At 37.4% G+C, this 12,546-nt stretch overlaps 1 protein-coding gene across 4 annotated transcripts; it reads left to right on the plus strand.

Annotated features, from left to right (window-relative positions):
- Nucleotides 1-570: 570 nt before the first annotated feature.
- MED18 (mediator complex subunit 18) lies at nt 571-6,622 on the plus strand. Of its 4 annotated transcripts, none has more exons than XM_032495649.1 (3): nt 571-786; nt 1,416-1,532; nt 5,707-6,622. In XM_032495649.1, the coding sequence occupies exons 2-3, from the start codon at nt 1,460-1,462 to the stop codon at nt 6,258-6,260; spliced, it is 627 nt and encodes a 208-aa protein (XP_032351540.1). In that variant the 5' UTR covers nt 571-786; nt 1,416-1,459; the 3' UTR covers nt 6,261-6,622. The 4 variants fall into 4 exon arrangements, with proteins under 4 accessions (XP_032351540.1, XP_014415582.1, XP_032351541.1 ...); XM_014560096.2 differs by having other exon boundaries at nt 1,455-1,532; XM_032495650.1 differs by having other exon boundaries at nt 571-773.
- Nucleotides 6,623-12,546: the final 5,924 nt, after the last annotated feature.

Consider the following 12,546-nt stretch of genomic DNA (forward strand, 5'->3'; position numbering starts at 1 on the left):
TGTTGTTACTGAGTTTTTTGGTGTTCCCTTAAACTTTTCGCTCCAGGGAGTGCCTCAGTCACCTCTCTCTGGTACCCTCTTTGTCTGCATTTTATATGCTGGACACATAAGCAGCGTTCAATACATATTCGTTGAATTTACTTATCTCTCAATATTTTTAAATTGATATAAAATAAACACAGAAGAATGAACAAATATTAATTCCACTGTTGAGCTCCTAATTGTTCAGAACAGTTTGCTAAGCAGTAAACGGTGGCTTTTCTTTTTAGCCTCGGGTACCGAACCAAAGGAAGTTTTTGTCTTGTAACAATCTCTCCTCTTTCTTCTGCGGTTCTCTTCCCCAGGTTCTCTTTTTTCCCTGTTAATTCCATGAGATTTTCTGGACAAAAACGTCTCCAGGTCGTCACATTTGAAAAAAAAAATACTTTCCCAGAGGGCGGCCTATGACGTCAAGACCCCAGACAACTCCTAGAGAAACGCTCTAAAGGCGGCCGCCGTCTTCCAAGCAGCGTCGCGTTTTGCGCATGCGCTTCTGCTTGCAGGGTAGGCAAGGCTTTTTGTGCCCTCTCGGCACCCTTACGTCTCAGGTTGGCTGTGTCTAGGTTTGTGCGACCGCGGTTTCTCGCCGGAGGTGGGAAAAGGAGGAGGAAGTGTTGCGCTATTCTGGGGTCTTTAAGTTTAAGGCTGGGCACTAATTGTCGCTCAAAAGCTCCGAGGTGTTCGGGTGGATATAATTCCCCGCTTTGCGAGAAGAGTCTAGAACGCACGAGGAGGTGTGTTTTTGGTGTAAGTGGGCATACGTTCTTGATACTGGCGTAGGAGGCCCAAAACATCATCTTAAAAGAACTTCGAGCTTTCGCCTGGTGCGCTTTAATGGGCGTTTTCAGAGAGGTGGAACCTTAGACTTTAATCTGGTCTTGGTTCTGCCACTGATTTGCTGTGTGTCCTTTGGCCCTTCCCGAGTCTCAGTATCCTCGTCTATAAATTGAAGGATAGACAAGGTTCTTTAAGTCACCTTTAAGTTTTTATAAATGTTATTGCATGTCCATCATGTCGTCTGAGCCACAAAGCCTTGGAGGTTCAATATCGTTGGCCCCATTTTATAAGGAAGACTTTGAGCCCCAGGGTGAGAGGTTTGATAACTTCCTTATTGCACAGAAAACTTTTAGAGGTTTCAGACCTTGAGACTAAAAGATTATGCTATAATTCCATGATCAGGTCTCCTTTGTATATTTCTGTGTCATCCCCAGCCCCTGAAACTGGCCTATAGCAGTTACTCAAAAAGTTTTGAATGGATAAATGAATCTTTTGATGTCAAGGCTAATGACCCAAGCAGATCTGGTGTCTTTCCACATGTCTGAAGTATTAACAAGTAGAACTCTTCTCCAGCTGTATCCTGTGCTTTACTTTACTAGAGGCTACGAATCCAGTTCTGTTGTTTTCATCTTAAACAGATAACATGGAGGCTCCTCCAGTCACCATGATGCCTGTTACTGGGGGCACCATTAACATGATGGAGTACCTGCTGCAGGGTAAGTGAACTAGGGAGCTTGGATTACCTGTCTTCCTCTTTTCTGTTCAGCTTTCATGGAGATGAGAGGCTGTTATGCAAAGGCAACCTGCATGATTCCTGGCACCCAATAGGAATTTTCTTTCTTTTTTTTCAGTTTACATTTAATTATGGTCACAAATACATAACATTAAATTTACCATCTTAAACATTTTTAAGTGTACAGTTCAGTAGTGTTAAGAACATTCACTTTGGTGTATAGCTGATCTCTATAACTTTTCCATCTTGCAAAATTGAAAATTTATGTAATTCCTTTTTCCCCTCACCCCAGCCTTTGGCAACAAAGTTTATACTTTCTATTTCTGGTTTTGACTACTTTAAGTAACCTCATGTGAGTGGAATCATACAGTATTTGTCTTTTTATGACTAGTTTATTTCATTTAGTATGATGTCTGCGACGTTCACTCATATTGTAGTATGTGACAGTATATCTCTTTTTAAAGGCTGAATAATGTTCCATTGTATGTATATACCACATTTTCTTTATCCATTCATCTGTCATCGGACATTTGAGTTGCTTCCACCTCTTGGTTATTGTGAATAATGCTGCAGTAAACATGGGTGTGGAAATACCTCTTCAAGATCCTGCTTTGAATTCTTTTGCATATATACCCAGAAGTAAGAGTAATGCATATGGCAATTCTGTGATATTGTTACAGCTTCATTTCATAGATCAGGAAACAGAGATCAAGTAACTTGCTCAGATGAGAAAACTCAAGACCTAGAGAAGGTAATGATTTTCAGGAGGTATATAATGTTTAGTGGAAGTTTGGACTTTAATTCAGATCATCCATTGAGTGACTTACTGTGAACATAATAAAGTTATTAATTTTCACTCCTCAAGCTGCCCTTCCTCAGTCTTTCCTGTCAGTAAGTGCCACTGTCATTCCCCAGTTGCCACGCATTCAGGAATGAATCCCCATTTCTTACTTTACCTTCACATGTAGTCCATTTCTAGTCCTATTCATTTTACTTCCAAAGTATATATCAGATATATTTTTTCTTCCCCTGCAGTACCTCACCCTGGTTTATCAGCCTTTGCCCAAATTGTTTTAGTAACCTCGTGCTTATTACCATACTTCCACTTTTGATCATCTGCCTCTTCCCACACAACAGCTGATCATCTTTTTAAACATTATTTTATTGTTAAAAAAAGTCAAATAAAGAAGATAGAGATTAATATAGTGAACACTCCATAGGATTTCATAGGATGCCACATCTAGAATTCAGCTTCTACCATGGTACCATATTTGCTATATCTTCCTGGTTTGGCTGTCTTTAAAGACAATTTCAGACCTCATAACATTTTACCTTTAAACACTTTCAGTATACATTTCTAAAATACAAAGATATTTTCCTTCATAACCCCAATACTGTTGTATTACTATTTTTAAAAATTAATAAAATACTTTTAGTATCATCTAATATCTAGTCTATATTCAAGTTTTCCCCAGTTGTCCCAAAAATGTGTTTTGTATCCAGGATACAATCAAGTTCCTCTTAAGTCTCTTTTAACTTGGACCAGTCTCCCCTCCTACCTTTTTATGCCGTGACCATGTCCTGTTGAAGAGTCCGTACCAGTTTTCCTGGAATGATCTTTTAAAAATGTAGATCCAGTCATGTCTTTCCCTGTGGTGTGGAGAATGAAGTGTAGCTCTATTAGCTGCCCCATGGCCTGAGAATAAAATACAACTAGTATTATTATTTTAGATAGATATTGTTGCTTGTTAACATAAGGACTGTACATATGGCCTGCATGCTTTGGCCCATCCCAAACCCCCATTTCATCATCATCTTCCATCTCGCTCACTACACTTCAGCCAGGCTGATATCCTTTCACTTCTTTGCTTTCCCCAAGCACTTTCCTGCCTCTGTGTCTTTGCACTTGTTGATCCCTCTGTCCACACACTTTGTTCCAGCCCATCAAATAACTATCTCACTTTTACCCTTCAGGCCTCTGCTCAGTTGTCATTCCCTTAGAGAGACCTTCTCTGACTATGCCAAAGCCTCAGAGAGGTCTCCTCTCTCCACCCCTACCAGCTGCTCTCTATCCCATCTCCTTTTTATTTCCTTGTATTTCTGTTTACTTATTTTTTATTTCCCCCACTAAACTAATCTTCATGAGGGCAGGACCCCCTATTTCCTAGCATAGTATCTGGCAGAGCATTCAGTAAGTATGTATTGAATGAGCCAGCACTTGCAAAGCTCCTCAAATGTTTGAAAAATGAAAAAACAGGTCTGGCACTATTGTGAATGTAGGACTCGTTCCCTGCTCCCATGATCTTCTGTCCTTTGATTACTGGGACCTGATATGTTACTCTTCCTCCAACACTACCCATTTCCAAAAATTTAGTCATTTGAGTCCTACTGTGAATATTTACCATAGTTACAGTAATACATTGTTATTTACTTTAACAGATTTATTCGATAAATGAATGTATTCCCAGCATTGGAATATCAGCAGTGGGGAAAGAAAGATAACTTAAAAATCAATACATAATTGATACAGTGAAAGATGACTAAAAATTGAGGTGATAATGCTAAAGAAAAATAAAGCAGAGAAGTGGAAAGAGATTGGAGAGAGATACGCTATTTTACTTAGGGCAATCAGAATAGAGATCTCTGATAAAGTGACATTTGAGCAAAGACCTGAACAAAGTGGTGGCGTAAGACATGCGGATATCTGAGAGAAAAACATTCAAAGTATAATGACTAAGGGAAAGGACTCTGCAGAGAAATACTTTGTCAAATACTTGGCATTTTCAGGAAACAGCAGGAAGAGCATTGTGTTTGGAGAGAGTGATCTAGGGGAATAGTGGAAGGAAATGCTGTTGGACAGGCAGCAGAGAGCACAATATATAGCATCTTGTAGACGATGCTAAAGACTTTGGGATGTATTGTGAATGACATTGGAAGCCATTGGAGGGTTCTGAGCAGAGGATCATCATTATCTGCCTTACAGCCTAAAAAGACCAGTTGGCTGTTGAGTGGAAAAGAAAAGAAGAAGGCAAGGGTAGAAGCAGGATATTGCAAAGACCAGGCAAGAAATGAAGGAGACGTGGACTAGGTGGGAATGACTGAGGGAGTGAGAAGTGGTTGGATTCTGCATTTATTTTAAAGTATGGATTGGGTATAGGATGTGGGAGAGAGAAAGGGGTCAAAGATGATTGTGGTTTTTTGGTTCAGCAACTGGAAGCAAAGAGTTGCCGTGTAGTATGATAGGGAAGACTGCAGGAAGAGTAAGATTGTGGAGGAAAAATCAACAGGTTGGTATTGAACGTGTTTAGATGAAGATGTCTTAGGCATCCAAGTGGAGAAGTTGAGTAGACCGTTGGAGGAATGTCTGTAGTTCATGAGATATAAATGTGGTAGTCCTCAGGGCATAAGTGATACTTACAACCATAGGACTGAATTAGGTCACGAAGGGAGGAGGAGATTGTTGATGGAGACGAGGACAAGGATTGAGTCCTGGGATCCTCCAGTATTTAGGGAGGAGGAGGAACACCCAGCAAAGATGACTTAAAAGAAATGGTCAGTGAGCTAGGTGAAGTACCAAGAGTTATATCCCAGAGGCCAAGGGAAGAATAGATTTCAAAATTGATATAATCTCTAACAACCATGTGAAATGCTCCCAGGAGGATGAATAAGATAAGAACAAAGACTAGTTTATTTCTGTGAGGCAGTTCATCCTCTTTTAGTTAAATATATTACATGAAAATGACATGTATTTTTTCTATAGATGGAAAACTTTTGTTTGCTGGAAATAGGAAACCATTTTTTAAATAAATGACAATGAAACAGTATTATTATTTTAAATAGATACTGTTGCCTGTTAAATGCTCTGCGCCCAAAGCCGGCTGGAGATTAACATTGTTAGAGAAGGCCTGAAGACTTTCTAGTACCAAAGACAGTGCAAAAACAAACAAACAAACAAACAAAACAAAAACTGAAAGGGAATTAACCTGTTACATAATATCTTTGCAGTATAGCCCCTTAAAGTCTCATGTATTGACCCTATGCTTTACAAAACACTGCACTAAACTGTTTTGGTTTTTCATTTTGGTCTTTTCAATCTTTTGCTAATTCCATTACCCAGAATGAAAGATGGGACTCAGTAGTGCTTTTTCCTTCTTCAGGAAGTGTTTTAGACCATAGCTTGGAAAGCCTCATCCACCGCCTTCGTGGTTTGTGTGACAACATGGAACCTGAGACTTTCCTTGACCACGAGATGGTATTCCTCCTTAAGGGCCAGCAGGCCAGTCCATTTGTTCTGAGGGCCCGGCGCTCTATGGATAGGGCAGGGGCCCCCTGGCATCTGCGCTACCTGGGACAGCCAGAAATGGGAGATAAGAACCGCCATGCCCTGGTGCGTAACTGTGTGGACATCGCGACATCTGAGAACCTCACTGACTTCCTGATGGAAATGGGCTTCCGCATGGACCATGAGTTTGTTGCCAAGGGACACCTGTTCCGTAAGGGTATCATGAAGATCATGGTGTACAAGATCTTCCGCATCCTGGTGCCAGGGAACACGGACAGCACGGAGGCCTTGTCACTCTCCTATCTTGTGGAACTAAGTGTCGTTGCACCAGCTGGGCAGGACATGGTCTCTGATGACATGAGGAACTTTGCAGAGCAGCTGAAACCTCTGGTTCACCTAGAGAAAATAGACCCCAAAAGGCTCATGTGACTAAGGCCTGTCCACCATGGGGGCTTGTCCTCACCTGTGACAAAAAAGAAGACATTATAATTGCCCCATTTCACCATGCCAGCCAGGCATTCTTCCCTCAGGAAGGAAGACAGTGAGAACTTAGTTGGGTCTTTGCACTGTTTTCCTCATATGGCAAGTTCACTTTCATGACAGCCTTTCTAAATTCAAGGCTAAGGATAACATGGAGAATCTGTATAATCCTTCTGCATAAAGAGGGGAGACTGGAATAATGTAGCTTTGGAGGAGGAGAAATATCTTGTTTTGCCATATGTGTATAAGGTTTGTTAATAGAGACTGTGAGCTTGAATTGTGTGGTAATAAAGGCTATAAAGAGAAATGTCTATAATTCTGATTCTTTACCCCATTACCCTGCTATTTGGGGTGGTCTCATTACCAGCTGGAGCAAAAACATGACAGTTTTTAGTTTTAATTTTTGAAAGAGATAGTTTTTACCTTTCATAAAAGTAACACATTTTTAAATACGAACAAAAATAAGAAAAATAACCTGTAATCCTATTATTCAAAGAGATGTACTATTTCTGTTTTGTTTTATATCCTTCTAGTCTTTGTTTTGGGAAATTTATATATATGAGATATATTTATTTTAGAAAAATATTCTGTATATACTGATTTGTAATCTCCCTTTTGTTTAATTTATCATTAACATCTTTCTGGGACATTCGGCGACAGTGTTCTTTTACAAAAACTTAGTTTATTGAGTTCTTATTATGTGTCAGTGATTTCCAAAGTGCTTCAGGTATGTTAATTAATTTAATCCTCACAACAGGCCCATTTTATAAACAAGGAAACTGAGGTGTGGAGAGATTAATTAGCTTTCCCTGAGCTATGCAGCTACTAATTAGCAGAGTTTATATTTAAATATTGATCATTATAATTGCTATTTGTATCCTATCATTTGGGTTTTCCGTAACTTGATTCCCCTACTTTGGGATTTTTAGTTTGACCCCAAGTTTTTGTTTTTATAAGCTATCCTGTAATGCTAGTGCTTTTAATTAAATTTCTGTTTCATTCTATGATTAGTCTTCAGGATAAACTCTAGGGAACTGGTGAGTCAGAGGATATACACCATTTTAATTCTTCTGCTATGCATTGCCAAATGCCTCCCAGAAATGTCCTAGTTTTCACTCCTACCAGTTGTAAATGAGGTTTCCAACAGAGTTGCCAACACTGGGTGTGACCATGAAAACTTGTTTTTCTCATTTGATGATAAATGGTGATTGGTTTTAATTTTCTTCTAAAAATATTCATCAGTGAGGTTTAAATTTTTATATGTTTACTGGACATTTTTTTCTTATGTGAATTCCCTTTTGTTCATTGATTGTTCATTTTATTAATTTGTAAACAGCTTTTATATAATTTCCCATTTGAGTTTTAATTTAATGGATTTTTTTTAAGTAACAGTTCTTAGTGGGATAAATGTTGATCATTTTAACACTTACAGAGTTTTTCATACACTGGAGAGCGTTTGGCTTTTTAAAAATTGTAGGTTACTCAAAATTATCATCTTCTGGAACCTCCGCTTAGATAATACCCCAGTTGAGGTGCATTGGACAAATCATAATTCTTTTTGGACCTCAGTTTGCCACTCAAAAGATTATATGAATACTCTGTTAGGATGCTTTGGGCAAGTAACAGAAAACATATCCCAGGCTGCCTTAAATGATAAAGATGGTATTATCTCATCTAAGGATAAGTTCTAAGATAGGACAGCTTCCAAGTTGATTAGCTGGTTATTTCTCTGGCTCTGGGATCCTTCTGTTGGCTTTCCCTTGTGTATTTTCAAGCTAGCTTCTCCCCTCTTCAGTTGCAGATTGCACAAGTAAATCTTGTTCCTCCTTCCATAGCATATTAGTAAAATGACTGAAGCAAGGCCTTGTTCTTCTTTTGTAGCCTGCCCCTTCATTCCTAAACTCTACTCTCATTCTGTCCAGTAGGCACTGATTCTGATATATTTGATATATGTCTGTGATGCTTGTCTTGTAAAACAGAGTTATGTAAATATGTTCAATTCATATAAGTGTGCTATAAAGGTTCCTTTTCTTACTTTTAAAAATTGTCATTGCTTTTGTGATATTCTCTTGTCTCTGTATGTAAACCTAACTCACGACTTTGAATTTTCATATACTTTTGTATTAACAGTAATGTTAATACTTAAATAATGTTTAACTCTGTTTTAACTCATATACTTCTAACAACAATCCTATGAGGTAGGTATTATTCCCATTTTATAGATGACAGTGAGGCACACAGATTACTCAAGTTTTCTTCCATTGTAAGTGGTGAAACTTGAATTTCAACTCAAGCGGTCTAGTTCCAGAATCCAGGAATGTAACCACTGCATCCACCATGTTTTACTCATTCACTTTTTTGATAATAGAAACCTAGATTGCCTTCAACTCTTTTACCATTAAAAATGCTAAAATAAGCGAGTTTGTAAATTGATGTGAATATTCCTCTGAACTATGTAATTGAGCATGCTCAATTTTGCCAAAAATTTTGAATTTACTTTTCAGAATGGCTGTACTATTTATATTTCTATCACCAGTAAGCAAGAATTCTTATAACCACATTTTCACCAGTCTTTGGTGTTTTCTTTCCATCTTTCTAATTTTTGCCTATTTGGTAGAAGTAAAGTGGCAGCTCTTGGCTGTTTTGATTTGCATTTCCTTGATTATAATTAAATTTGAACCTTGTTTTTTTTGTGTATGTGTTTAGCATATGAAACTAAGGTGTCTATACCCTTTGCCTATTTTTCTGTTTGATTTCCTGTCTTGTTGATTTGTAGGAATTCTTTGTATATTCTAGAAATTAATCTTTCATTTGTTTTAAATATGGCAAATACTTTCTCCCAGAGCCTTTTTATATCCTTGGCCTATTTTTTTTCTATTTGATTTCCTGTCTTCTTAGTTTGTAGGAACTGTATGTATATTCTAGACATGATTCCTTGTTTGTTTTAAATATTGTGAATACCTTCCCCCAGATTGTCACCTTCCATTAACTTTATGATGTTATTAATTAAGCAATGTCCTAAATTTTGACTTTATAATTTGCAGTTTTGTTTAGGAAGTCTTTATTTACACCTGAGGAACACAGATTTTCCTGTATTTTCTAATACTGGCTTTGTAGTTTTGTTGTTGTTTTGCCTTTTGTGGGGGAGGAGTAATTAGATTTATTTATTTATTTAATGGAGATACTGGGGATTTTACCCAGGACCTCGTATATGTAAGCATGTGCTCTACCGCTGAACTATACCTTCCCCTGCTAGCTTTATAGTTTTAACTTTCACATTTAGGTCTTTAATCCATTGGGAGTCCACTTTAACTTAGTTTCAAATAAAAATCCAGGTTTTTTTTCTCTATACAGTAATTTCATTTTTCTATTACCATCAGAAAAGCAATCTTTTGAGAGCTTTGTAATGGCACCTTTATCACATATCAGATTCCCATATATATACTTTATTTCTAAGCTCTCCATTATATTCTACTGGTTCTTTCATTAGTGTGGTTTCATGGTAGAGCCTGTTCTACCAGTAGGGCAGGTATCCCTACTTTCATTTCCCCCTGAAAACAAACAGCTTTTGTAGACATTTATTCTTTCATATTCACTTTAAAGTGAATTTTAGTTTCTCAACATTACTACCAGAATTCTGGGGGGATCTCTATCAAGTGTGTATAGATTCAGCACCCGCGGGGAGAACTGACATCTTTGTGTGGAACACTTCTTTGCCAGAATTCAGTGTGCAAGCTTCCTTCACCTCTGGTCTCTGCTAAAATGTCAGATAAGCCTTTCCTGACCACCCTAAGTTAAGTAGCACATTCACTCCCCATCACTCTCTTTTTATGTTATTTAATCTTTTTCATAGCATTTATTACTATATAACTTGAGATTACATAATCACTATTTCTCTACTAAAATGTAAGATTCACGAAAATAGATGCTTTCTTTTGTTCTCTGATGTACATACCCCTAGGACCCAAAACCATGCCTGACCCACTCTAAATATTTGTTAAACAAATGAATTAAATATTTATATTACTGAGGTTATTCCAATTAAGACATTTATTCAGATCTTATGTCCCTGAATAGAGTTTAGGCTTTTTCTTGATAAACTTCTGAGGCGTTACCTTATAACGGGAACATTGCCTGTCATTCCAGTAAACAATGTTGTCTGCCATTCGAGTGGTAACAAATATTGCCCACCATCAAGGCATCAGCTACTACAGCTGCCTGCACCACCCACCCACAACCAGAGTGTGCCCAGAGGAGAATTCAGGATGGAGAAAAATAGGAAACATTCTGTGCTCCAGATTCATATCTGGCTGTATATCTAAGGAATAATTTTAATGAGTCCAGACTCTTAAATCCTCCCATATATAGAAAAGCACTAAAATCATTAACTTGAGATGTCTATTTTTTGTGATTAGCAGTAATCTTTTTTTTTAATTGAAATATAGTAGATTTACAATGTGGTGTTAATTTCTAGTATACAGCATAGTGATTCAGTTGTACGTACATATATTCCTTTTCATATTCTTTTTCATTATAAGTTATAAGGTATTGAATATAGTTCTCTGTGCAGTACAGTAGGACCTTGTTGTTTATCTATTTTATATATAGTAGTTAGTATCTGCAAATCTGTAACTCTCAACTTATCCCTCCATCCCCATTTTACCCCCTGGTAACCATAAGTTTGTTTTCTGTGTGAGTCTTTCTGTTTTGTAAATGAGTTCATTTGTGTCATTTTTTTAGATTTCACATAGAAGTGATATCATATGGCATTTTTCTTTCTCCTTCTGGCTTACTTACTTAGTATGACAATCTCCAAATCCACCCATGTTGCTATGGATGACATTATTTTATCCTTTTTATGGCTAAATAGTATTCCTTTGTACATATATAGCACATCTTCTTTATCTAGTCATCCGTTGTTGGACATTTAGTTTGCTTCCATGTCTTGGCTATTGTAAATAATGCTGCTGTGAACATTAGGGTGCATGTATATTTTCATATTAGAGTTTTCCTCTTTTCTGGATATATACCCAGGAATGGGATTGCTAGATCATATGGTAACTCTATTTTTAGATTTTTAAGGAATCTATACTGTTTTCCATAGGGCTGCACTAAATTACATTCCCACCAACAGTGTAGGAGGATTCCCTTTTCTCCTCACCCTTTCCAGCATTTATCATTTGTGGATTTTTTAATGATGGCCATTCTGACTGGTGTGAGGTTTGAGAGACAAATAGGTTCTAGTTCTAGCCATGCCATTGACTTGCTATACGGCCTTGGACACATTGCATCACCTTCCAGAGAATTCATTTCCTCATCTGTCAAATTGATAATAATACCGTCATCATGTAGAGGATATGATGAACTAACCTGTGTGAAGTCTTTCAACACAGAGCCTGACAAGCTGCCAGATTTTCCCTTTCTGTCCTGTGATCACTCCTCGAGCACAAGAAGGTCACGAAGTCTCTATCCTGTCACTTCTGACATTGGATGGCAGATAAGTATCATCACTTGTTTTACATTTCGCTATGTTCCCTACACAGTAATTTGTATAGCTTGGCTTCTACTGCTACCATTTAATACCTGTTTGTGTCTTGGGCAAGTTATTTATACTCTCAGAATGTCTATTTTCTCATCTATAAAACAAGCATAACTACAATAGTACCTACTTCATAGAGTTGTCATATGAATTAAATGATCAATATGCATAAAGGCCTACCAGGGGGCTTGGCGCATATAAGTGCTTAACATTTGTTAGCTATTTTTCAATTTTAGTATTATTTATAAGACTGCATGCTTCCTAAAGGGAGGAATTATGTTTTGTAGTACAGCATAATGTTTAAGAGCACAGACTCTGGAGTCTTGAGTTCAGATCTGAACTCCAACCCAGGTATGTTGCTCAAGTTGGGCAAACCTCTCTAGGTCTTACTTTTGTTATCTGCAAAATGGGGATGATAAAAGAACCGAGTTCCTAGAGGTTGTTGTAGGGATTAAAGGAGATCATACACTCATTTGGTATTTAACAGAGCCTGGTGTATTGATTTTTTTTATGTCTTTTTTAATTGAAGTATATAGTCAGTTATAATGTGTCAATTTCTGGTATACAGCATAATGTTTCAGTCATACATATATATACATATATTCTTTTTCATATTCTTTTTTATTGTACAAGATATTGAATATAGTTCCCTGTGCTATACAGAAGAAACTTGTTGTTTATCTATTTTATATATAA

This window comes from Camelus ferus, chromosome 13, assembly GCF_009834535.1.
Source record: "Camelus ferus isolate YT-003-E chromosome 13, BCGSAC_Cfer_1.0, whole genome shotgun sequence".
NCBI classification, from domain to species: domain Eukaryota; kingdom Metazoa; phylum Chordata; class Mammalia; order Artiodactyla; family Camelidae; genus Camelus; species Camelus ferus.

What these genes read in the sequence shown, in the direction of transcription:
- MED18 (XM_032495649.1), top strand. Translation starts at nt 1,460, where the DNA reads ATGGAGGCTCCTCCAGTCACCATGATGCCTGTTACTGGGGGCACCATT. An exon ending in GATGGAGTACCTGCTGCAGG is followed by an intron (nt 1,533 to 5,706) that starts GTAAGTGAACTA and finishes TTCCTTCTTCAG; the next exon opens with GAAGTGTTTTAGACCATAGC.